Genomic DNA, 27,457 nt, shown 5'->3' with positions numbered 1-27,457 from the left:
GAGTGTGGTGTCAGGAAAATAGCCTCACACTCAACGTCAACAGAACTAAGGAGATTATTGTGGACTTCAGGAAACAGCAGAGGGAACACCCCCCTATCCACATCGATGGGACAGTAGTGGAGAGGGTAGTAAGTTTTAAGTTCCTCGGCGTACACATCACAGACAAACTGAATTGGTCCACCCACACAGACAGCATCGTGAAGAAGGCGCAGCAGAAGCACTCACAAACTTCTACAGATGCACAACCGAGAGCATTCTGTCGGGTTGTATCACCGCCTGGTACGGCAACTGCTCCGCCCACAACCGTAAGGCTCTCCAGAGGGTAGTGAGGTCTGCACAACGCATCACCGGGGGCAAACTACCTGCCCTCCAGGACACCTACACCACCCGATGTCACAGGAAGGCCATAAAGATCATCAAGGACAACAACCACCCGAGCCACTGCCTGTTCACCCCGCTATCATCCAGAAGGCGAGCTCAGTACAGGTGCATCAAAGCTGGGACAGAGAGACTGAAAAACAGCTTCTATCTCAAGGCCATCAGACTGTTAAACAGCCACCACCACCAGTGTCTGCTGCCAACACACTGTCTCAACTCCAGCCACTTTAATAATGGGAATTGATGGGAATTGATGTAAAATATATCACTAGCCACTTTAAACAATGCTACTTAATATAATGTTTGCATACCCTACATTATTCATCTCATATGTATATACTGTACTCTATATCATCTACTGCATCTTTATGGAATCTTTATGGAATACATGTATCACTAGCCACTTTAAACTATGCCACTTTGTCTACATTACTCATCTCTGTACTCGATACCATCTACTGCATCTTGCCTATGCCGCTCTGTACCATCACTCATTCATATATCTTTATGTACTTATTCTTTATCCCTTTACACTTGTGTGTATAAGGTAGTAGTTTTGGAATTGTTAGGTTAGATTACTCGTTGGTTATTACTGCATTGTCGGAACTAGAAGCACAAGCATTTCGCGACACTCGCATTAACATCTGCTAACCATGTGTATGTGACAAATAAATTTGATTTGATTTTATGCACAACCCATTTGACACAACAGCACAATGTCTGCCCAGAAAAGGTCACACAGCGTTCGTTGAGACACACAGCACAATGGTTGTGCAAACATTTATGTGCAGACAAACTCACCATTGTATGACAGAAATATCTGTGTCCAATGTGTTGTACATCAGTTGTATAACCTGAGTGTGTATGGGGTGTGTATAACTTAGTGTGTATAGCTTCTTGCTCTTTCAGGTTGTACTCTAGTTTGGAGTGCAGAGAGCTAATGGAAACATAATGTATCTCTGAGTGTGTTGATATGTGCTACATTTGCTCACAGCAAATTGGCCAGTGTTAACTAGTGTTGATCTTTTAGTGTAACATTTCTAGTGTTGATTCAAATCAAATGTTATTAATCACATGCTCCGAATACAATACAGTGAAATGCTTACTTATGGGCCCCTAACCAACAATGCTGTGAAAATTTTAAAAAACGGCTCAAGAATAAGAAATAAAAGTAACAAGTAATTAAAGAGCAGCAGTAAAATAACAATAGCGAGGCTATATACAGGGGGGTACCGTTACAGAGTCAATGTGCAGGGTCACCAGTTAGTTGAGGGAATATGTACATGTAGGTAGAGTTATTAAAGTGACTATGCATAGATGATGATAACAACAGAGAGTAGCAGCGGTGTAAAAGAGGGGGGACAATGCAAATTGTCTGTGTAGCCATTTTATTAGGTGTTCAGGAGTCTTATGGCTTGGGGGTGGAAGCTGTTTAGAAGCCTCTTGGACCTAGACTTGGCGCTCCGGTACCGCTTGCTGTGCGGTAGCAGAGAAAACAGTCTATGAGTAGGGTGGCTGGAGTCTTTGACAATTTTTAGGGCCTTCCTCTGACACCGCCTGGTGTAGAGGTAGTGGATGGCAGGAAACTTGGCCCCAGTGATGTACTGGGCCGTTCGCACTACCCTCTGTAGTGCCTTGCGGTCGGAGGCCAAGCAGTTGCCATACCAAAACCACGGCCATCATTATCATATTTCCCAGCATGCTCTTTTGCTGGTTGATTTTTAGAATTGTTTATTTCAATATTTATGTTTTCGCATGATTGATGAATTAATAGGCTATTGTTTGCGAACAGCATCAGCCACCCAAACGATTCGTTCTCAAGTTTGAGTGTTGCGCAGAGACAGACTGAGTATGTTTTTCTATAAAGCAGTGTCCATCGATAACATTCAATAATAAATGGATTGCTTTCATTCTTGGACCATACGATCATTTATCAGATCGAGTATTTTTCTTCTTTGTGCTGCACATGATAGCCGGTGGCGGAGCATGTCTCCGGAGTATCGCATATTAATCCTGCTGTAGAATTCATTGCGGCAAGCAGGTCAAACGAACGATTAAAATTAACGGGTCACTAAGAAAAATGTATCATGACTCTCGAGTAAAAGGAGTTGTTCAAAAATAACGAATTGTTCACAATCTGCACATCACTAATATCTTAGTCTTCCCAACCTGGAAGTCATTCTAAATGCAAGTTGCGGGTGAAATTAAATTCAAAATGTTGGATATCCCCACACTGGCTGGATTACAATAGGAATTACACATCACTTTGTAAGTCATTATAATGTGAGTTTCAAGCCTGAAAACCATGAGTTTCAGGCCACTGTATTAGGGTAAAACTCAGCCCTCAGAATCAAATCAAAGTTTATTTGTCACGTGCGCCGAATACAACAGGTGTAGTATTACAGTGAAATGCTTACTTACAGGCTCTAACCAATAGTGCAAAATAGGTATTAGGTGAACAATGGGTGAGTAAAGATGTAGTGTGGTGTAGAGGTCCTGGATGACAGGACTACCCTCTAGTGTCTTGCGGTCAGAGGCCGAGCAATTGCCGTACCAGGCAGTGATGTTGCAGCTGTAGAACATTTTGAGGATCTCAGGACCCATGCCAAATCTTTTTAGTTTCCTGATAGGGAATAGGGTTTGCCGTGCCCTCTTCACAAAATCAGGCCTTATTATATTTTTGTTGAATTGTGTTAAATCATTTTATTTGAATTATAAATTATTCACTTAGGATTTCAGTTGGTGAAAGCCACTGTACTGAAAACAGATGAATGCAACAATCATGGGTGGTAACTCTACAATTCACTCGAAAGGCAAGGCACTCTGGGAAATAAAGCTTACACTAAGTGTGACCAGTATAGACACTGGGCCAGTGTTAAATTTAAAGGAAAATTTCACTTCTGCTCTTTCTCTGTGTTCGTTAATAGGTTTTTAACATACTGTACATATGAGAACAGTAATGTAGGGTATGTAAACATTATATTAAGTGGCATTGTTTAAAGTGGCTGCTGCTGCGCCTTCTTCACAACGCTGTCTGTGTGGGTGGACCAATTCAGTTTGTCCGTGATGTGTACGCCGAGGAACTTAAAACTTACTACCCTCTCCACTACTGTCCCATCGATGTGGATAGGGGGGTGTTCCCTCTGCTGTTTCCTGAAGTCCACAATAATCTCCTTAGTTCTGTTGACGATGTGAGGTTATTTTCCTGACACCACACTCTGAGGGCCCTCACCTCCTCCCTGTAGACAGTCTCGTCGTTGTTGTTAATCAAGCCTACCACTGTAGTGTCGTCCGCAAACTTGATGATTGAGTTGGAGGCGTGCATGGCCACGCAATCGTGGGTGAACAGGGAGTACAGGAGAGGGCTCAGAAAGCACCCTTGTGGGGCCCCAGTGTTGAGAATCAGCGGGGTGGAGATGTTGTTACCTACCCTCACCACCTGGGGGGTGGCCCGTCAGGAAGTCCAGCACCCAGCTGCACAGGGCGGGGTCGAGACCCAGGGTCTCGAGCTTGATGACAAGTTTGGAGGGTACCATGGTATTGAATGCTGAGCTATAGTCAATAAACAGCATTCTTACATAGGTATTCCTCTTGTCCAAATGGGAGAGGGCAGTGTGCAGAGTGATGGCGATTGCATCGTTTGTGGATCTATTGGGGTGGTAAGCAAATTGAAGATGGCAGTTAGGGTAGAGTGATATGATCCTTGACTAGTCTCTCAAAGCACTTCATGATGACAGAGGTGAGTGCTACGGGCGATAGTCATTAAGTTCATTTACCTTTGCCTTCTTGGGTACAGGAACAATGGTGCCCACTTGAAGCATGTGGGGACAGCAGACGGGATAGGGAAATATTGAACATGCCTTTAAACACACCAGCCAGCTGGTGTGAGCATGCTCTTAGAAAGGGCCAAGGGATGCCGTCTTGGTTGCGGGCCGTGTCGGTGGCACTGTGTTATCCTGAAAGCGTGCAAAGAATGTATTTAGCCTGTCCAGAAGCAAGACGTTGTTGTCCGCGATGTGGCTGGTTTTCCGTTTGTAGTCTGTGATTGTCTGTAGTCCTTGCCACATACGTGTCTTGAGCCGTTGAATTGCGACTTCACTTTATCTCTATACTGATGTTTAGCTTGTTTCATTGCCTTGCGGAGTGAATAACTACACTGTTTATATTCTGCCATATTACCAGTCGCCTTTCCATTGTATAACCTGTCTAGCACTAGTGGAACCTCTCGCCAACAGCCAATAAAATTGCAGGGCTCCAAATACAAAATCAACAGAAATCTCATAAATCAAATTTCTCAAACATACAAGTATTAGGCACCATTTTAAAAATACAATTCTCGTTAATCCAGCCACAGTGTCTGATTTCAAAAAAGAAAGAAAGAAACTCCACAAACGATTATGTTAGGTCACCACCAACTCACAGAAAAACCCAGTCATTTACCCAGCCGAAGAGAGGAGTCACAAAAGCACAAATACAGATCAAATGAATCACTAACCTTTGATGATCTTTATCAGATGACACTCATAGGACTTTGTGTTACACAAGACATGTATGTTTTGTTCAGTAAAGTTCATATTTATATCCAAAAATCTTATTTTACATTGGCGTGTTAGATTCAGTAAATCCAAAACATGCAGTGATATTGCAGAGCCACATGAATTCACATAAATACTCATAATAAATGTTGATGAAAATACAGCTATTATACACTTCTCCTTAAGGCAACCGCTGTGTCAGATTTAAAAAAAACTGAGAACGGCACCCAGAGCCCAAACCAGCCAGAGAAATATCCGCCATGTTGGGTAGTCAACATTATTCATAAAAAGCATTATAAATATTCACTTACTTTTGATGATCATCATCAAAATGCACTCCCAGAAATCGCAGTTCCACAATAAATGCTTGTTTTGTTCGATAATGTCCATCATTTATGTCAAATAGCTTCTTTTGTTAGGGCGTTTGGTAAACAATCCAAAAGCGCGATCTGGTCCATTCGGACGAAACGTTCAAAAAGTTATATTACAGGTCGAAGAAACTTGTCAAACTAAGTATAGAATCAATCTTTAGGATGTTTTTATCATAAAAGTTCAATAATTTTCCAACCGGAGAATTCCATTGTCTGTAGAATTGCACTGGAACGAGAGCAACCTCTCAAGTGAAAGCGCATGACTGAGATCGAGGCTGTAGGCAGACCCCTTAGTAAAACATCTCCCATTTGGCCCCCCTTCACATGAGCAGCCTGAAACCACGTTCTAAAGACGGCTGACATCTAGTGGAAGTCTTAGGAAGTGAAAAATAACCCATATCCCACTGTGTGCTCGATAGGGGTGAGTTCAGAAACTACAAACCTCAGATTTCTCACTTCCTGTTTGGATTTTCTCAGGTTTTTGCCTGCCATATGAGTTATATTATACTCACAGACATCATTCAAACAGTTTTAGAAACTCCAGAGTGTTTTCTATCCAATATTAATAATAATATGCATATATTAGCAACTGGGACTGAGTAGGAGGCAGTTCACTCTGGGCACGCTATTCATCCAAAAGGGAAAATGCTGCCAGCTATCCCAAACAAGTTAATGTGGTGGTTCCCACGTTCAGTTGGTTAGGGTAGGTTTTAATAGTCATAATGGGTACTACATCTCCTACACACTTCCTTCTGAACTCAGTCACCGTGTCTGTGTTTGCGTCTAGATTTTTATCACATGCTACCCGGAACATATCAGAGTCCGCGTGATTAAAATAATCCTGATGCATGGATTCCGATTGGTCAGACCAGTGTTGAATAGGATGAAGCACGGCACTTCCTGTTTCAGTTTCTGCCTATAGGACGAGAGGAGCAAGATGGCGTCGTGGTCAGATTAGCCGAAAGGAGGGCGGGGGAGGGCCTTATAAGCATCCCGGAAGTTTGAATAGCAATGGTTGAGAGTCTTAGTAGCGCGAGTAGGACAGTCAATTTCGGCAGCCTAGTCCTCAGGTTTGCTTTATTAAAATCACCAGCTACAATAAATGCAGCCTCAGGATATGTGGTTTCCAGTTTGCATAAAGTACAGTGTTGTTCTTTGAGGGCTGTCAAGGTTTCTGCTTGAGGTGAGATGTAAACGGCCGTGGCGATGACGGAGGAGAATTCTCTTGGGGGATAATATGGTCTGCATTTAATTGTGAGGTCTTCTAGGTCGGGTGAAGAAAATGACTTGAGTTCCTGTATGTTCATATAATTGCACCATGCGTCATTAATCATGAAACACACCCCGCTGCCCTTCTGCTTCCCGGAGAGATATTTATTCCTTTCTGCGCGATGTACTGAGAATCCTGCTGGCTTTACTGACTCCGACAGAGTATCCCGAGAGAGCCATGTTTCCGTTAAACAAAGTGTGTGTCAGGCCCCAATGTCTCTCTGGAAAGGAATCCTTGCTCTAAGGTCATCAACTTTATTATCCAATGTCTGAACATTAGCGAGTAATATACTCGGAAGCAGTGGGTGGTGTGCACACCTCCTAAGTCGAACCAGCAGGCCGCCTCGAGTGCCTCTCCTCCGCCGGCGATGTTTTTTGTTGGCCTCTTGAGTAAGTTCTATTGCTCTGGGGAGAGTGTACAAAGGATCTGCTCCAGGGAAGTCATATTCCTGGTCGTAATGCTGGTACTTCTGGTGAGTTACCGCCACTAGTATCCAATAGTTTTTCCCGGCTGTATGTAATGACACAAAACATTTCCTGAGCTAATAATGTTAAAAATAGTACATGAAAAAACTAAATGCTGCAATGCTGCCATCTTCGTCTGCGTCATCTTATCAGTGTGCGCGTGTGTGTGTGTGTGTGTGTTCGGACGTCAGTGTAAGTATGTGTGAGTGTGTAGGTAGAGTCCAGTGTGTGTGCATAGAGTCAGTGCAAGAAAGTTAGTACGAAAAAGGTTCAATGCAGTTAGTCCGGGTAGCCATTTGATTAGCTATTTAGCATACTTATGGCTTGGGGGCAGAAGCTGTTAAGGGTCCTGTTGGTTCCAGACTCAGTGCACTAGTACTACTTACCTTGTTGTAGCAGAGAGAATAGTCTATGACTTGGGTGGCTGGAGTCTTTTACATTTTTTGGGCCTTCCTCTGACACTGCTGGATGACCACCCTCTGTAGCGCCTTACGGTCTGGTGCCTTACAGTTGTCGTACCAAGCGATGATGCAGCCAGTCAAGATGCTCTCTGTAGCGGTACCCCCTGTATATAGCCTTGCTACTGTTATTTTACTGCTGATCTTGAATGATTTGTTATTAAAAAATGTATCTTAACACTTATTTTTCTTAACTGCGTTGTTGGTTAAGTGCTTGTAAGTAAACATTTCACTGTAAGGTGAAGCCTGTTGTAGTCGGCCCACGTGACAAATCAAATTTGATTTGATTTATAACTTTATGAGGATCTGAGGGCCCGTGCAAAAAATATAAAACCTCCAGTGGGGGTAGTGAGGCGCTGACGTGCCCTCTTCACAACTGTGTGGGTGTGTGTGGACCATGTTACTTCCTTAGTGATGTGAACACAGAGGAACTTAAAGATCTCGACCTGCTCCACTACAGCCTCATCAATGTGGATAGGGGCGTGTTCGCCCCTCCATTTCCTGTAGTTCACGATCAGCTCCTTTGTTTTGCTGATGTTGAGGGAGATGTTGTTGTCCTGGCACCACACTGCCAGTCTCAGACCTCCACCCTATAGGCTGCCTCATCATCGATGATCAGTCCTACCACCGTTGTGTCGGTAGAAAACTTGATGATGGTGTTGAAGTCGTGCACAGTTACGCAGTCATGGGTTAACAGCTGTTTCCCAAAACCATTGTTATTAACGTTGCACTTGAAAATGCTCGGAATCTAACGTCTGCCTCAGACCTCTGGTAGAACAACTAAGTCAGTCGTTAGATGCTTTATACACAGAAGATCTCCGCTAATATGAGTCACATGGTTTATCCATTCTCTGTGACAACCGATAACTTCAGAAGAAAGTTGACTACAAACACAAAGTTGCCAATGTTTTTGCAATTGATACAAACAAGTGACTTGTAAAAATATGCTTCAAATGATAACTGCATTAAAATATAAACAGTAGGCTGTAGGCCTATTTTAATAATAAATACATTTCATGTTCAAATTAGTTATATTTTGCTACTTGTAGGCTACTGTCTGTAATTTGTCTCAATTAATTTCATGATGTGTAGTCTATCTAAGAGCTGATCCGTCGTCAGTATTATGAAATAATTATATTGTTAAGGTAAGATTTGAGTGGAGAAGGCTGATCCGAGAGCAGCGCTTCATTTATATCAACCAGCGTGTTTCAGGGGAAGGGGGTGTATCTGAGCACCATCACTTAGGACTTGACATTGGTCAATCAAATCTCCCCATTCTTGCTAAATTTTGCATGCCTTCTCAAACAGCTACAACTGTCTATACATTCGCACATCAAGTCCTTTCTTGAGTTGGGCTCGGGGATGGAACAACAGTTGAACATCTGAGCTTGTGGTTGTTTGTGGGGATAGGGTTGGGTGTGTGTATGTATGTACGTACAGTTGAAGTTGAAGTTTACATACACTTAGCTTGGAGTCATTAAAACTCGTATTTCAACCACTCCACAAATTTCTTGTTAACAAACTATAGTTTTGGCAGTTGGTTAGGACATCTACTTTGTGTTTACAGACAGAATATTTCACTTATAATTCACTGTATCACAATTCCAGTGGGTCAAAAGTTTACATAGACTAAGTTGACTGTGACTTTAAACAGCTTGGAAAATTCCAGAAAGTTATGTCATGGATTTAGAAGCTTCTGATAGGCTAATTTACATCATTTGAATCAATTGGAGGTGTACCTGTGGGTGTATTTCAAGGCCTACCTTCAAACTCAGTGCCTCTTTGCTTGACATCATGGGAAAATCTAAAGAAATCAGCCAAGCCCTCAGAAATAAATTGTAGACCTCCACAAGTCTGGTTCATCCTTGGGAGCAATTTCCAAATGCCTGACGGTACCTCATTCATCTGTACAAACAACAGCACGCGAGTATAAACACCATGGGACCACGTCATACCGCTCAGGAAGGAACCGCGTTCTGTCTCCTAGAGGTGAACGTACTTCGGTGCCGAAAAGTGCAAATCAATCCCAGAACAACATCAAAAGACCTTGTGAAGATGCTGGAGGAAACAGGTACAAAGTATCTATATCCACAGTAAAACGAGTCCAATATTGACATAACCTGAAATTCCGCTGAGCACGGAAGAAGCCACTGCTCCAAAACCGGCATAAAAAAAGCCAGACTATGGTTTGCAACAGCATATGGGGACAAAGATTGTACTTTTGGAGAAATGTCTTCTGGTCTGATGAAACAAACATAGAACTGTTTGGCCATGATGACCATCGTTATTTTGGGAGGAAAAAGGGGGAGGCTTGCAAGCCGAAGAGCACCATCCCTACCATGAAGCACGGGGGTGGCAGCATCATGTGGTGGGGGAGCTTTACTGCAGGATGAACTAGTGCACTTCACAAATTAGATGGCATCATGAGGAAAGAAAATGATGTGGATATATTGAAGCAACATCTCAAGACATCAGTCAGGAAGTTAAAGCTTGGTCGCAAATGGGTCTTCCAAATGGACAATGACCCAAGCATACTTCCAAAGTTGGGGCAAAATTGCTTAAGGACAACAAAGTCAAGATATTGGAGTGGCCATCTCAAAGCCCTGACTTCAATCCCATAGAAAATTTGTGGGCAGAATTGAAAAAGTGTGCAAGCAAGGAGGCCTACAAACCTGACTCAGTTACACCAGCTCTGTCAGGTGGAATGGGCCAAAATTCACCCAACTTATTGTGGAAGCTTGTGGAAGGTTACCAGAAATGTTTGACGCAAGTTAAACAATTTAAAGGCAATTCTACCAAATTCAAATGGAGTGTATGTAAACTTCTGACCCACTGGGAATGTGAAATAAAAGCTTAAATAAATCTCCCTCTACTATTATTCTGACATTTCACATTCTTCAAATAAAGTGGTGATCCTAACTGACCTAAGACGGGGAATTCTTACTTGGATTAAATGTAAAGCAATGTGAAAAACTTATCCTGCATACTGCTATGAAAATTCACCTCATTCTCCAGAGCAAATACACTTTTTATTGGATACACACCATGTCTACTTATTTGCTATATTGACAGACTAATTTACAGTTTTATTGAAACATGGTTACTTGCCAACAAGTAAGTTGAAATGATGCACCAACTCCCTGCGTCATCTGTTTTAGCAGTAAGGTTGTAGCTAGTTACTTCCAAATACATTTCATGAATATCAGAATGAATTGATGCAGTATTTGAAGTCCTCATGATTGTTTTCTGATGCAGCTTGAATCATTTAGTCACTTGTCATAGACTTGTAAAAAAAAATATTATATAAAAGATTTGATCAAACTCCATTATATACATACTAGCTAGCTCAATTTTCCTAGCTTGACTTGTAGTGGTCCTTGCAAGCCCTGTTATGGCCGAATCAAATAAATTGTACTGTACTGAACAACACTGCTTCATGTAAAAAGAGTGCTTTTTACAGAAAAAAACAAAAACTTCTCAAGCACGCTTCTCACCAATCAATCGTCATGAATAGACAGTGCACGGTAAAATTGCTCCCATGAACCTGTAGAAACGAGTACCGCCTCGGTCTAGCCCGCCTTTGAGGGTAGGAACACATTTGTAGAAGGAAGAAGGGCTCCCGTCAGGCTGTAGTCTTTACAAAGCCATGTAAAATTTGTCAACCTAGATATCCTGCAATGTTGTGGCAGACAGAACATCGTTGAGACAAGTCCAATGTCTCTATAGAACAAGGATAACCATATATACTCGCTGCTAGAATGATTGTGCAATCGGTGAAACACAAAGGCCACAAAAATTGCTACACAACAATCAATCGCTGATCAATCAATCAATCTGTTCAATCAATCGCTGATGTCACTGGTTGATCTCTCTCGGCGCGAAAATTTAAAAATGCAACTTTGGTGAATAATTACAGTGCCATGCGAAAGTATTCGGCCCCCTTGAACTTTGCGACCTTTTGCCACATTTCAGGCTTCAAACATAAAGATATAAAACTGTAATTTTTTGTGAAGAATCAACAACAAGTGGGACACAATCATGAAGTGGAACGACATTTATTGGTTTATTTAAAGTTTATTCAAACTTTTTTAACAAATCAAAAACTGAAAAATTGGGCGTGCAAAATTATTCAGCCCCCTTAAGTTAATACTTTGTAGCGCCACCTTTTGCTGCGATGACAGCTGTAAGTCGCTTGGGGTATGTCTCTATCAGTTTTGCACATCGAGAGACTGACATTTTTTCCCATTCCTCCTTGCAAAACAGCTCGAGCTCAGTGAGGTTGGATGGAGAGCATTTGTGAACAGCAGTTTTCAGTTCTTTCCACAGATTCTCGATTGGATTCAGGTCTGGACTTTGACTTGGCCATTCTAACACCTGGATATGTTTATTTTTGAACCATTCCATTGTAGATTTTGCTTTATGTTTTGGATCATTGTTTTGTTGGAAGACAAATCTCCGTTCCAGTCTCAGGTCTTTTGCAGACTCCATCAGGTTTTCTTCCAGAATGGTCCTGTATTTGGCTCCATCCATCTTCCCATCAATTTGAACCATCTTCCCTGTCCCTGCTGAAGAAAAGCAGGCCCAAACCATGATGCTGCCACCACCATGTTTGACAGTGGGGACGTTTTGCATTGTTGCCAAAAAGTTCAATTTTGGTTTCATCTGACCAGAGCACCTTCTTCCATATGTTTGGTGTGTCTCCCAGGTGGCTTGTGGCAAACTTTAAACAACACTTTTTATGGATATCTTTAAGAAATGGCTATCTTCTTGCCACTCTTCCATAAAGGCCAGATTTGTGCAATATACGACTGATTGTTGTCCTATGGACAGAGTCTCCCACCTCAGCTGTAGATCTCTGCAGTTCATCCAGAGTGATCATGGGCCTCTTGGCTGCATCTCTGATCAGTCTTCTCCTTGTATGAGCTGAAAGTTTATAGGGACGGCCAGGTCTTGGTAGATTTGCAGTGGTCTGATACTCCTTCCATTTCAATATTATCGCTTGCACAGTGCTCCTTGGGATGTTTAAAGCTTGGGAAATATTTTTGTATCCAAATCCGGCTTTAAACTTCTTCACAACAGTATCTCGGACCTGCCTGGTGTGTTCCTTGTTCTTCATGATGCTCTCTGCGCTTTTAACGGACCTCTGAGACTATCACAGTGCAGGTGCATTTATACGGAGACTTGATTACACACAGGTGGATTGTATTTATCATCATTAGTCATTTAGGTCAACATTGGATCATTCAGAGATCCTCACTGAACTTCTGGAGAGAGTTTGCTGCACTGAAAGTAAAGGGGCTGAATCATTTTGCACACCCAATTTTTCAGTTTTTGATTTGTTAAAAAAGTTTGAAATATCCAATAAATGTCGTTCCACTTCATGATTGTGTCCCACTTGTTGTTGATTCTTCACAAAAAAATACAGTTTTATATCTTTATGTTTGAAGCCTGAAATGTGGCAAAAGGTCGCAAAGTTCAAGGGGGCCGAATACTTTCGCAAGGCACTGTATGTCTGAAACACCTCTCATCACTCATAATTATGCAGGGAGACTGGAAAAGCAGTATCTCAGTGCTGTGTTTTCCTCTGTTTCTAACATGACAGGATGCAGAGGAGAACTGTCTTCTGGATGATCAGGAGAGCAGTGGTCAATGTCGTCAAGACAGCACTGGACCGTGTGGTCAAGATGGCGATGTGGTGGTGGTGGACAGTGCAGGGCAGGACGCAGCAGACAGGGTTTACTTGGACCTCATTCCTGTACGATCGTTCCTGCACACGTCCTGTGGCATAGGGTCCCCAAACAAAGAACCCCTCCGCTCTTCACCCGTCCCCACTGAGGAGCAGCAAGACCTCCCTAGCCAGGTATGGAACCAAATCATTCAGGATCTAAACCCAAGGCTAATACTGTATCCATTGTAATCATTTAAGAATGTCTAAATGATATCTTAAGTAAATTCAGTGAGCATCAATTCATTATCTGAATTGAATTAAGCTTAACCCTGATTTTAATACAAAGGTTTGAACAATACCATTGTTTAGTATCTTGTGCTATAAATAATATTGGTATGGATGTTGTTAGAATAAAACGAGAAATGTTTGTACGTGTAGATAACATAATTCATTAAATGTAATGCATATCTACATTCCTAGGTTGATTCTAGCATCATATCCGAATCAGAGCTTCCACCATCCCACAATGGAGTGGAACCCACTGCTATCACCAACAGACCTGAGCAGGAGCGCCCCCTGTCTCCCAGCCCTCTACAGCCCTATACCCAGGCTCAAAAGACCTCTCTCCTCAGCCAAGACATCCAGAAAAGAGCCAGTCCAGGCATACAGCACCCCCAGGCCCCCAGTACAACTACCCTTAACACACAGCCCCCCAAAACCCCTCAGAGTCCTGCAGCTACCACTCTTGCATTCAGCCTTCCCCCGCACAGTCCCCAACCTCTCAGAGGCCGGAGTGCCAGCAGTGGAGACCAAAGGACCAAAGTCTTATCCACAGGTGAGAAATGAACCACAGACACAGAGGATATTGGAGAGCAATGTAATTGAACAGTCACTCTAATCAAGTAGAAACTTTTTACACAGAGTGAATGGAAACCGGCACACTATAAATATATCTACTTGTTTATCCTATCCAAGATGGCGTAGCAGTTGGACGTGTGTTTGTCTTGTACCGTGTAAATAGTCTGTAAATAGTCTGTTTCTTCATTTTTTTCGTATATATTTTAAACTCACTTTCCATCTACGAACTAAATATACTTTCCTACAACCCGCGTCACCCAATGTGCTATGGATCTGCTATATTTATACTTTAGAACTGGAACCTCCATCAGCAGCTAGCCAGCTAACTAGCTATTAGTCATTGTTAGCCACTGCTAGCGGTCTTCACCTTTAGCTCGGACACCAGCCAGCTCGGTCAATACCTGCCAGTCTGCACAGAGCGATATCAACCCAGAGCATATCAGGCTACTTTTCTCTACCACATCACTGGATTCCTGCCGCAAGCTCTGGACCATTACGTATCATCGCAGCTAGCTAGCTGCAACCGAGTGGATATTGTTGGCTAACGCCTCTGTCCCGACGCAAGCACCAGTTAGCCTTGAGCTTGCTTCGAGCTAGGCCCATCTCCCGGCTAGCCGACGAAGTATACCAGCTAATTCTTGGGCTACAACACCTATTTGTCAATTGGCCTGGACCCTTTATTGTCGACACGGATCCCCGCCGATCCAGCTGATGTGGACTGTTCACTAACATGGTATCTAATTTTGTTTATCTGTTGGCCCCAGCCTCGAACTCAGGTCCTGTGTGTACCTAACTGACCCTCTCTGCCCATTCATCGCCATTTACCCGTTGTTGTCTTAGCTCCCGATCAACACCTGAGATTGCTTTATGCCTCTCTCTAATGTCAATATGCCTTGTCTGCTGCTGTTTCGGTTAGTTCTTATTGTTTTATTTCACTGTAGAGCCCCCAGTCCTGCTCAACATGCCTTAGATAGCTATTTTGTCCCACCCCCAGACATGCGGAGACCTCACCTGGCTTAACTGGTGCCTCCAGAGATGCAACCTCTCTCATCGTCACTCAATGGCTAGGTTTACCTCCACTATACTCACATCCTACCATACACTTGTCTGTACATTATGCCCTGAATCTATTCTACCTCGCCCAGAAAATTGCTCCTTTTATTCTAGACAACCAGTTCTTGTATCCTTTAGCCGTACCCTTATCCTACTCCTCCTCTGTTCCTCTGGTGATGTAGAGGTTAACCCAGGCCCTGTAGCCCCCAGTACTACACCTATTCCCCAGGCGCTCTCATTTATTGACATCTGTAACCGTAAAAGCCTTGGTTTCATTCATGTTAACATCAGAAGCCTCCTCCCTAAGTTTGTTTTATTCACTGCTTTAGCACACTCCGCAAACCCGGATGTGCTAGCCGTGTCTGAATCCTGGCTTAGGAAAGACACCAAAAATTCCGAAATTTCCATCCCCAACGGCGGAGTTGAAATCTACTGCAAAGTGCGTGCAGAGTTTTATCATACTATCCACGTCTGTGCCCAAACAGTTGACCTCATCCCGTCAGGAGAGGATGCTTGGTTATTCTTTAAAAGTGCTTTCCTCACCATCTTAAATGAGCATGCCCCGTTCAAAAAATGTAGAACTAAGAACAGGTGTAGCCCTTGATTCACTCCAGACTTGACTGCCCTCGACCAGCACAAAAACATTGAATAGCCCCCGCGATATGCTACTTTTCAGGGAAGTCAGGAACCAATATCCACAGTCAGTCAATAAAGCAAAGGCTAGCTTTTTCAAACAGAAATTTGCATCCTGTAGCACTAATTCCAAAAAGTTTTGGGACACTGTGAAGTCCATGGAGAATAAGAGCACCTCCTCCCAGCTGCCCGCTGCACTGAGGCTAGGAAACACCGTCACCACCGATAAATCTACGATAATCGAGAATTTCAATTAGCATATTTCTACGACTGGCCATGCTTTCCACCTGGCTACCCCTACCCCGGCTAACAGCTCTGCACCTCCCGCAGCAACTTTCCCAAGCCCCCCCCCCCACACACACACACACTTCAACTAGCTAATGTTCTAAAAGAGCTGCAAAATCTGGACACGTACAAATCAGCTGGGCTAGACAATCTGGACCCTCTCGTTCTAAAATGATCCGCAGAAATTGTTGCAACCCCTATTACTAGCCTGTTCAACCTCTCTTTCATGTCGTCTAAGATCCCTAAAGATTGGAAAGCTGCCGCGGTCATCCCCCTCTTCAAAGGGGGAGACACTCTAGACCCAAACTGTTACTGACCTATACCCATCCTGCCCTGCCTTTCTAAAGTATTCGAAAGCCAAGTTAACAAACAGATCACCAACCATTTCGAATCCCACCGTACCATCTCCACTATGCAATCTGGTTTCCAAGCTGGTCATGGGTGCACCTCAGCCACGCTGAAGTCCTAAACGATATCATAACTGCCATCGATAAAAGACAATAGTTAGTGTGCAGCCGTCTTCATCGAACTGGCCAAAGATTTCGACTCTGTCAATCACCGCATTCTTATCGGCAGACTCAATAGCCTTGGTTTCTCAAATTACTGCCTTACCTGGTTCACCAACTACTTCTCAGATAGAGTTCAGTGTGTCATATCGGAGGTTCTGTTGTCCGGACCTCTGGCAGTCTCTATGGGGGTACCACAGGGTTCAATTCTCGGGCCGACTCTTTTCTCTGTATATTTCAATGATGTCTCTGTTGCTGCTGGTGATTCTCTGATCCACCTCTATACAGACGACACCATTCTGTATACATCTGGCCCTTCTTTGGACACCGTGTTAACAAACCTCCAAACGAGTTTCAATGCCATACAACACTCCTTCCATGGCCTCCAACTGCTCTTAAATTCTTGTTAAACTAAATGCATGCTCTTCAACCGATTGCTGCCTGCACCCACACGCCCGACGAGCATCACTACTCTGGACTGTTCTGACTTAGAATATGTGGATAACTACAAATACCTAGGTGTGTGGTTAGACTGTAAATTCTCCTTCCAGACTCACATTAAGCATCTCCAATCCAAAATTAAATCTAGAATCGGCTTCCTATTTCACAACAAAGCCTCCTTCTCTCATGCTGCCAAACATACCCTCGTAAAACTGACTATTCTAACGGTTCTTGACTTCGGCGATAGCATTTACAAAATAGCCTCCGACACTCTACTCAGAAAATTGGATGTAGTCTATCACAGTGCCATCCGTTTTGTCACCAAAGCCCCATATACTACCCACCACTGCAACCTGTATGCTCTCGTTGGCTGGCCCTCGCTACATATTAGTCGCCAAACACACTGGCTCCAAGTCATCTATAAGTCTCTGCTAGGTAAAGCTCCGCCTTATCTCAGCTCACTGGTCACCATAGCAACAGCCACCCATAGCACGCGCTCCAGCAGGTATATTTCACTGCTCACCCCCAAAGCCAACACCTCCTTTGGCCGCCTTTCCTTCCAGTTTTCTGCTGCCAATGACTGGAACAAATTGCAAAAAAATCACTGAAGCTGGAGACTTATATCTCCCTCACTAACTTTAAGCATCAGCTGTCAAAGAAGCTTACCGATCACTGCACCTGTAAACAGCCCATCTGTAAATAGCCCACCCAACTACCTCATCCCCATATTGTTATTTATTTAAAACATGTTTTTATCTTTTTCACCCCAGTATCTCTGCGTGCACATCATCATATACACATCTATCACTCCAGTGTTAATGCTAAATTGTAATTATTTCGCTACTATGACCTATTTATTGCCTTACCTCCCTAATCTTACTACGTTTGCGCACACTGTACAGTCCTGGCCAAAAGTTTTGAGAATGACACAAATATTACTTTTCACAGAGTTTGCTGCTGCAGCGTCTTTAGAATTTATTTTTTTTGGCAGATGTTACTCTGGAATATGAAGTATAATTACAAGCATTTCATAAGTGTCAAAGGCTTTTATTGACAATTACATGAAGTTGATGCAAAGAGTCAATATTTGCACTTTTGACCCTTCTTTTTCAAGACCTCTGCAATCCACCCTGGCCTACTGTCAATTGTCTTCTGGGCCACATCCTGACTGATGGCAGCCCATTCTTGCTCTCGGAGGATGTGTTGGTACCATTCTTTATTCATGGCTGTGTCCTTAGGCAGAATTGTGAGTGAGCCCACTCCCTTGTCTAAGAAGCAACCCCACACATGAATGGTCTCAGGATGCTTTACTGTTGGCATGACACAGGACTGATGGTAGCGCTCACCTTGTCTTCTCCGGACAAGCTTTTTTCCAGATGCCCCAAACAATCGGAAAGGGGATTCATCAGAGAAAATGACTCAGCAGTCCAATCCCTGTACCCTTTGCAGAATATCAGTCTGTCCCTGATGTTTTTCCTGGAGAGAAGTGGCTTTTTTGCTGCCCTTCTTGACACCAGGCCGTCCTCCAAAAGTCTTCACCTCACTGTGCGTGCAGATGCACTCACACCTGCCTGCTGCAATTCCTGAGCAAGCTCTGTACTGGTGGTGCCCCGATCCCGCAGCTGAATCAACTTTAGGAGACGGTCCTGGCGCTTGCTGGACTTTCTTGGGTGCCCTGAACCCTTCTTCACAACAATTGAACCGCACTCCTTGAAGTTCTTGATGATCTGATAAATGGTTGATTTAGGTGCAATATACTTGCCTGTGAAGCCCTTTTTGTGCAAAACAATGAGGATTGCACATGTTTCCTTGCAGGTAACCATGATTGACAGAGGAAGAACAATGATTCCAAGCACCACCCTCCTTTTGAAGCTCCCAGTGTGTTATTCGAACTCAATCAACATGACAGAGTGATCTCCAGCCTTGTCCTGACATGTCAGCTGGTCCTTTTGTGGCATGACTGAAATGCAGTGGAAATGTTTTTTGGGGGGGGATTCAGTTCATTTGCATGGCAAAGAGGGACTTTGCAATTAATTGCAATTTATCTGGTCACTCTTCATAACATTCTGGAGTATATGCAAATTGCCATCATACAAACTGAGGCAGCAGACTTTGCGAAAATTAATAGTTGTTTCATTCTCAAAACTTTTGGCCACGACTGTACATATATTTTTCAATTGTGTTTTTGACTACGTTTGTTTATCCCATGTGTAACTCTGTGTTGTTGTTTGTGTCGCACTGCTTTGCTTTTTCTTGGTCTGGTCGCAGTTGTAAATTAGAATTTTTTTCTCAACTGGCCTACCTGATGAAACAAAATCCTAAGGTGGATCCCATTACGATCAAAGTGAATTCATATTTATTTTGTTAGTATAGGCTAGGATAGTCTATTCACACAGTTAAAAAAGTAAACAATGTGCAAACTGACAGGCAATAAGCTTGAGACAGACGTGTTTTTTATTATACACTATTCATCCCATCTGGAATGTTTTACCTGAACTATGCACCTATGGATCTATCTATCAGTGTGCAAAAGTCAATATCATGTGTCAAATGTTGGTGAAAGCAATATGGATATTCTGAGGTCAATTGGTTATTCAGGCATATCTTTTTTTATTATTCCCTCCACCACCCCCCCTTCTTTGGAGGACAAATATCTTTGTTTTTTTACAGCTTTTTTGCTACATATACATACACATTTTGCATACACATTTTACATACACTGCATGCACAATTATTAGGCAAGTGAGTATTCTGATCTTATCTTTATTTCTATGGACATTTTCCAACTCCAAACCATATAAACTTGAATGCTCATCAGATGTAATCATTTTCAGGTGATATGTATATCAGGTGTGCATAATTATTAGACAGCTTCATTACCTCAGGTAAAAAGGGCCAAAAAAAGAGATTTAACTGACACTGAAAAGTCAAAAATTGTAAAATGCCTTTCACATGGATGCAACACTCTTGAAATAGCTAAACTATTGAGGCGTGACCACCGGCCAATCAAACATTTTGTTGTCAATGGTCAACTGGGGTGCAAAAAACCCATGGAGAAGAAAATACGCAAATTAACTGCAAAAGGCTTGAGAGGAATTAAACGTCAAGCTACCAGGAATCAATTATCCTCCAGTGCCACCATATTCCAGAACTGCAACCTGCCTGGAGTGTCCAGAAGTACAAGGTGTTAAGTGCTGAAGCGTCAAGATTGGGCAAAGAAATACCTGAAGACAGAATTTTTTTTAAAGGTTTTATGGACAGATGAAATGAGAGTGACTCTTGATGGACCAGATAGATGGGCCCATGGCTGGATCAGTAATGGACACAGGGCACTTCGAATCAGGCGCCAGCAAGGCGGAGGATGGGTACTGGTATGGGCTGCTATCATTAAGGATGGAGCTTTTCGGGTTAAAGATGGACTGAAACTTAACTCCCAAACCTACTGCCAGTTTCTGGAAGATGCTTCCAGTGGTATCTTACAAGCAGTGGTACAGGAAGAAGTTCTCAGCATTCAAGAAGGCCATGATCTTTATGCAAGACAATGCTCCATCACATTCATCCAAGTACTCCCCTGCTTGACTAGCCAGCAAGGGCCTCAAAGATACCTGAATATTGACCTTGCCCCCTTCCTTACCTGACTTAAATCCTATTGAGAACTTGTGGGCCCTTCTCAAATGTGAGATTTACATTGAGCGAAGACAATACACCTCTTTGAACAGCATTTGGGAGGCTGTGGTTGCTGCTTCAGTGAAAGTTGATTGTGAACAGATCAAGAAACTGACAGACTCCATAGACCGAAGGCTCATGGCAGTTGTTGAAAAAAAGGGTGGCTATATTGGTCACTGAAGTGAGTTGGGAGAAATTATTTTTGTCGTTTAGTTGCCTAATAATTGTGCGCACTAATAGTTGCCTAATAATTGTGCACACTTATATATTCCCCTGAGAAGGACAAAACATTTCCTTTGTTAAACATTCAGGTTAGAGGTTCAACAGCATTTGGATAGACTGAGAGCATTGTTTGTTCAACAATAAAATTAATCCTGAGGAATACAATTTGCCTATTAATTGTGCCCGCAGTGTACATGTAAAATGTTTCCTTTTCTTCCTCTTGGTTCCTAGCCACCCCTGGGGCCATTGAGGTGAAGCTGGGGAAGAACAGAACGGAGGCGGACATGCGGCTCTACACGGAAGAGCGTGACCGGCTGGAGAGAGAGAAGGAAGAGATACGGAGCAGCCTAGTCAACCTGAAGAAGGAGAGGAGGGAGACCAAGGAGGAACTCAGCACCTGCCAAGGTACACCATCAACCCCTTGTGTTGGAGCACAACACATAGTTAGCCTATACACAAGGTCCCTTTCTCAATTCATCTTTACTCCATTGCTTGCCTCCTTTCTCCTCACCTCCCACTGTGAACACATTGGTTTTAATCAACGTTGTTTCAACCTAATTTGTTAACATATTGTGACGTGGAATCAACGTGGAAAATACATTGGATTTGAAAAAAGTAATTGACCAGTACTGTGTTCATCTAATTTCAACCAGCATTGTAAACATTGAAATTAGGGTAAAACTTCAACTTAATTACATTGACTTATTTGCGTTAAATTCAATGGTATGTTTGAATCAACGTCATGCCATCAACCTAAATATAGAAGGGTATATTGAAATAAAATGTGACACCACAGTCCAACAAATGAGCAGTGACTCTTACTGGTATATGAGGAGTAATGCACTTCAGTGAGAACAGTCTACCATCCAGATGCCTACTTCTATGTATCCTGTTTAGCATTGGAAACAATCTGAGTTTGATTCAGCTGAGCCATCATATTTAGACATTGAGCAGCTTCCATACTCATTTGCGTAGACTATCTAATAACATAGAGTTACTTTAAACTACTCTAACTTTTGTTACACAAGCTGTATGTGAAAGAACATTTGGATTGAGGTTGGGTTTATGGAGGCGACATTGGCATCTGATTTGCCCAAAGAACAACATTTCAACTTGAAGCTAGGCATACTGTCAATTGTTCATGGTTGATTGGATCATTAGAAGTTTAAAAGTAGTTACCATTAGCCCTATAAATAGCTAAATTCATAATACACAGAAAATAAATATAAACGCAACATGTAAAGTGTTGATACCATGTTTCATGAGCTGAAATAAAAGATCCCAGACATTTTCCATACACACAAAAAGCATATTTCTCTCAAATGTTGTGCACAAATTTGTTTATGCCCCTAGGTGAGCATTTCTCCTTTGCCAAGATAATCCATCCACCTGACAGGTGTGGCATATCAAGAAACTGATTAAACAGCATGATCATTACACAGGTGCCACAGATGTCTACATTTGAGGGAACGTGCAATAGGCATGCTGACTGCAGGAATGTCCACCTGCTGCCAAAGAATTGTTGCCAGATAATTGAATGTTCATTTCTCTACCATAAGCTGCCTCCAACATACATTTTTGAGAATTTGGCAGTATGTCCAACCAGCCTCACAACAGCAGACCACGTAACTACGCCAGCACAGGACCTCCACATCCGGCTTCTTCACCTGCGGGATCATCTGAGACATGCCACCTGGAAAGCTGATGAAACTGAGGAGTAGTTCTGAGGAGTAGTTCTGTCTAATAAATTATTTTTGTGGGGTTAAACTCATTCTGATTGTTTGAGCCTGGCTTCCCAGTGGGTGGGCCTAGCTCCCAAATGTATGTGGATACCGGTTCGTCGAACATCTCATTCCAAAATCATGGGCATGGACCTGACTTTGTGCATGGGGGATTTGTCATGCTGAAACAGGAAAGGGCCTTCCCCAGACTGTTGCCACAAAGTTGGAAGCACAGAATTGTCTAGAATGTCATTGTATGCTGTAGCGTTAATATTTCCCTTCACTAGAACTAAGGAGCCTGAACCATGAAAAACAGCCCGAGACCATTATTCCTCCTCCACCAAACTTTACCATTTGGCCTATGCGTTTGGGCAGGTAGCGTTCTCCTGATATACGCCAAACCCAGATTCATCCGTCGGACTGCCAGATGGTGAAAACTTGTTTCCACTGCTCCAGAGTCCAATGTCGGCGAGTTTTACACCACTCCAGCCAACATTTAAATCAAATCAAATTGTATTGGTCACATACACATAGTTAGCAGATGTGACATTGTTTAAAGTGACTAGTGATACATTTATTAAAGTTCATGAAAATAAATGGCTAGCCAGCTACTTAACCCTGTTGCCCAAAGCTAATGTTATAAGCAGCCAGCTAGCTCATCTGGCTAGTGAGGCTCGACCGGTCCGGGTTGTGTTGTGAAGATAGCCAATAAGGATTAGGGACAATAGTGGAATTTGCGGTTTGCCTTCAAAATAAAAGTATGTAATTGAAAGTGATGCAAATTAATGCAAATAGTAGAATTATGCCATACTTTAATTTTGAAGGCTAATCGTAAATTCCACTTGTGGCTAATCCTTATTGTGGTTAGCTTCATATACAGTGCCTTGCGAAAGTATTCGGCCCCTTGAACTTTGCGACCTTTTGCCACATTTCAGGCATCAAACATAAAGATATAAAACTGTATTTTTTTGTGAAGAATCAACAACAAGTGGGACACAATCATGAAGTGGAACGACATTTATTGGATATTTCAAACTTTTTTAACAAATCAAAAACTGAATTGGGCGTTATTCAGCCCCCTTAAGTTAATACTTTGTAGCGCCACCTTTTGCTGCGATGACAGCTGTAAGTCGCTTGGGGTATGTCTCTATCAGTTTTGCACATCGAGAGATGTATTCCTCCTTGCAAAACAGCTCGAGCTCAGTGAGGTTGGATGGAGAGCATTTGTGAACAGCAGTTTTCAGTTCTTTCCACAGATTCTCGATTGGATTCAGGTCTGGACTTTGACTTGGCCATTCTAACACCTGGATATGTTTATTTTTGAACCATTCCATTGTAGATTTTGCTTTATGTTTTGGATCATTGTCTTGTTGGAAGACAAATCTCCGTCCAAGTCTCAGGTCTTTTGCAGACTCCATCAGGTTTTCTTCCAGAATGGTCCTGTATTTGGCTCCAACCATCTTCCCATCAATTTTAACCATCTTCCCTGTCCCTGCTGAAGAAAAGCAGGCCCAAACCATGATGCTGCCACCACCATGTTTGACAGTGAGGATGGTGTGTTCAGGGTGATGAGCTGTGTTGCTTTTACGCCAAACATAACGATTTATGATTCAATTTTGGTTTCATCTGACCAGAGCACCTTCTTCCACATGTTTGGTGTGTCTCCCAGGTGGCTTGTGGCAAACTTTAAACAACACTTTTTATGGATATCTTTAAGAAATGGCTTTCTTCTTGCCACTCTTCCATAAAGGCCAGATTTGTGCAATATACGACTGATTGTTGTCCTATGGACAGAGTCTCCCACCTCAGCTGTAGATCTCTGCAGTTCATCCAGAGTGATCATGGGCCTCTTGGCTGCATCTCTGATCAGTCTTCTCCTTGTATGAGCTGAAAGTTTAGAGGGACGGCCAGGTCTTGGTAGATTTGCAGTGGTCTGATACTCCTTCCATTTCAATATTATCGCTTACACAGTGCTCCTTGGGATGTTTAAAGCTTGGGAAATCTTTTTGTATCCAAATCCGGCTTTAAACTTCTTCACAACAGTATCTCGGACCTGCCTGGTGTGTTCCTTGGTCTTCATGATGCTCTCTGCGCTTTTAACGGACCTCTGAGACTATCACAGTGCAGGTGCATTTATACGGAGACTTGATTACACACAGGTGGATTGTATTTATCATCATTAGTCATTTAGGTCAACATTGGATCATTCAGAGATCCTCACTGAACTTCTGGAGAGAGTTTGCTGCACTGAAAGTAAAGGGGCTGAATAATTTTGCACGCCCAATTTTTCAGTTTTTGATTTGTTAAAAAGGTTTGAAATATCCAATAAATGTCGTTCCACTTCATGATTGTGTCCCACTTGTTGTTGATATCTTTATGTTTGAAGCCTGAAATGTGGCAAAAGGTCGCAAAGTTCAAGGGGGCCGAATACTTTTGCAAGGCACTGTATTATGCTCTTCTAATTAGCTTTGCAGCACTCACCATTGACTATAGCCCTCTCTGAATCTCTGCAACTAAAGTGGGGGGGGAGGAGTACTTTACAGTCATACTTTTTGTCGACATTACAGTCATAACTGCAGCACTAAATATCAGGGTGTTACCGTATGTAAATATTAGCATAACAGTGCAGTTCAAGAAAAGTTAATAAAAGTAACACAATAAAATAACAATAACGAGGCTATATACAGTGGGTACTGGTACCGAGTCAATGTGCGGGGGTACAGGTTAGTCAAGGTAATTTGTACATGCAAGTAGCAGCAGTGTAAAAAACAAATGGAGGGGGGTGTCAATGTAAATAGTCTGGGTGGCCATTTGATTAATTGTTCAGCAGTTTTATGGCTTGGGGGAAGAAGCTGTTAAGGAGCCTTTTGGTCCTAGACTTGGCGCTCCGGAACTGCTTGCCGTGCGGTAGCAGAGAGAACAGTCTATGACTTGGGTGACTGGAGTCTTCAAATATTTTTGGGGCTTTCCTTTGACCCCACCTAGTATATAGGTCATGGATGGCCGGAAGCTTGGCCCCAGTGATGTACTGGGCCGTTCGCATTACCCTCTGTAGCGCCTTACGGTCAGATGCTGAGCTGTTTCCATACCAGGCAGTGATACAACCGGTCAGGATGCTCTCTGGTGCAGCTGTAGAACTTTGAGGATCTGGGAACTCATGCCAAATCTTTTCATTCTCCTGAGGGGGAAAATGTGATGTTGTGCCCTCTTCAAGACTGTCTTGGTGTGTTTGGACCATGATAGTTCGTTGGTGATGTGGACACCAAGGAACTTGAAACACTCGACCCACTCCACTACAGCCCTGTTGACGTTAATGTGGGCTTGTTCGGCCCACCTTTTCCTGTAGCCCTAGATCTGCTCCTTTGTTTTAATCACATTGAGGGGGAGGTTGTTGTCCTGCCACCACACTGCTAGGTCTCTGACCAACTCCCAATAGGATGTCTCATCATTGTCGGGTATCAGACCTACCACTGTTGTCGTCAGCAAACTTAATGATGGTGTTGGAGTTGTGTTTGGCCACGCAGTCGTGGGTGTACAAGAGGGGACTAAGCACACACCCCTGAGGGGCCCCGGTGTTGAGGATCAGCGTGGCTGACGTGTTGTTGCCTACCCGTCAGAATGTCCAGGATCCAGTTGCAGAAGGAGGTGTTTAGTCCCAGGGTCCTTAGCTTAGTGATGAGCTTTGTGGGCACTATGGTGTTAAACACTGAGCTGTAGTCAATGAACAGCATTCTCACCTATGTGTTCCTTTTGTCCAGGTGGGAAAGGGCAGTGTGGAGTGCGATTGAGTTTGCTTCATCTTTTGGGGCGGTATGTGAATTGAAGTGGGTCTAAGGTATCTGGGATGATGCTGTTGATGTGAGCCATGACCAGTCTTTCAAAGCACTTCATGGCTACCGACGTGAGTGCTACGGGGCGGTAATCATTTAGGCAGGTTACCTTTGCATCCTTGGGCACAGGGACTATGGTGGTCTGCTTGAAACATGTAGGTATTACAGACTCGGTCAGGGAGAGGTTGGAAATGTCAGTGAAGACACTTGCTTGGAGTACACATCCTGCTAATCCGTCTAGCCCCGCGGCTTTGTGAATGTTAACCTTTGTGAATGTTAAGGTCTTGCTCACATCAGCTGCCGGGAGCATTATCACACAGTCATCTGGAACAGCTTGTCCCCTCATGCATGCTTCACTGTTGCGTGCCTCGACGCGAGCATAAAAGGCATTTAGCTCGTCTGGTAGGCTTGCATCACTGGGCAGCTCGTGGCTCGTTTTCCCTTTATAGTCCGTATTAGTTTAAGTCATGCCACATCTGACGAGCGTCAGAGCCAGTGTAGTAGGATTCAATCTTAATCCTGTGTTGACCCTTTGCCTGTTTGATGGTTCGCCTGAGGGCGTAACGTGATTTCTTCTAAGCATCCGGATTAGTGTCCAGCTCCTTGAAAAAGGCAGCTGTCGCCTTTAGCTTGATGCGGATGTTGCCTGTAATCATTAATGCACTTATTGATGAAGTCGATGAGTGACTGAGGTGGTATACTCCTCAATGCCGTTTAATGAATTCCGGAACATATTCTAGTCTGTGCTAGCAAAACAGTCCTGTAGTGTAGCATCCGCGACATCTGAACACTTCTGTATTGAGCGAGTCACCGGTACTTCCTGCTTTAGTTTTAGCTTGTAATGGGAAACCAGGAGGATAGAATGGGAAATCAGGAGGATAGAATTATGGTCAGGTTTGCCACATGTAGGGCGACCTTCTCTTCCAATACGGTTAAGAAGGCAAGGAGATGAATTGCAGAAAGACGAGTTGAGCCAATTAAATTCCTAAATTCAAAGGCCTAGATTCAATCAAAATGTGCGTTAACCCGTGTTGGATGACATCTGCAAAGCTGATGTTTTGGCAGTGTCGGAGGTGTGAATGCGGTATGAGCTGACAT

The 27,457-nt window shown here is 43.1% G+C and overlaps 1 protein-coding gene across 5 annotated transcripts in view; it reads left to right on the top strand.

Annotated features, from left to right (window-relative positions):
* The window catches only part of afap1l2 (actin filament associated protein 1-like 2), a 140,871-nt gene that overhangs the window by 104,979 nt on the left and 8,435 nt on the right, over positions 1-27,457 (top strand). For all 5 annotated transcript variants that reach the window (XR_005036500.1, XM_036946702.1, XM_036946701.1 and 2 more), the window contains exons 15-17: positions 13,079-13,336; positions 13,625-13,979; positions 21,040-21,213. Coding sequence is in view for 4 of the 5 variants with exons in the window: in XM_036946702.1 (XP_036802597.1) it covers positions 13,079-13,336; positions 13,625-13,979; positions 21,040-21,213 (787 nt within the window). In the remaining variant the exon portion in view is untranslated. The remainder of the gene's footprint in view (positions 1-13,078; positions 13,337-13,624; positions 13,980-21,039; positions 21,214-27,457) is intronic.

Source organism: Oncorhynchus mykiss, chromosome 16 (genome assembly GCF_013265735.2).
Source record: "Oncorhynchus mykiss isolate Arlee chromosome 16, USDA_OmykA_1.1, whole genome shotgun sequence".
Taxonomy (NCBI): domain Eukaryota; kingdom Metazoa; phylum Chordata; class Actinopteri; order Salmoniformes; family Salmonidae; genus Oncorhynchus; species Oncorhynchus mykiss.
The sequence above is the reverse complement of the archived record's forward strand: the minus strand, read 5'-3'. Positions and strand labels throughout refer to the sequence as shown.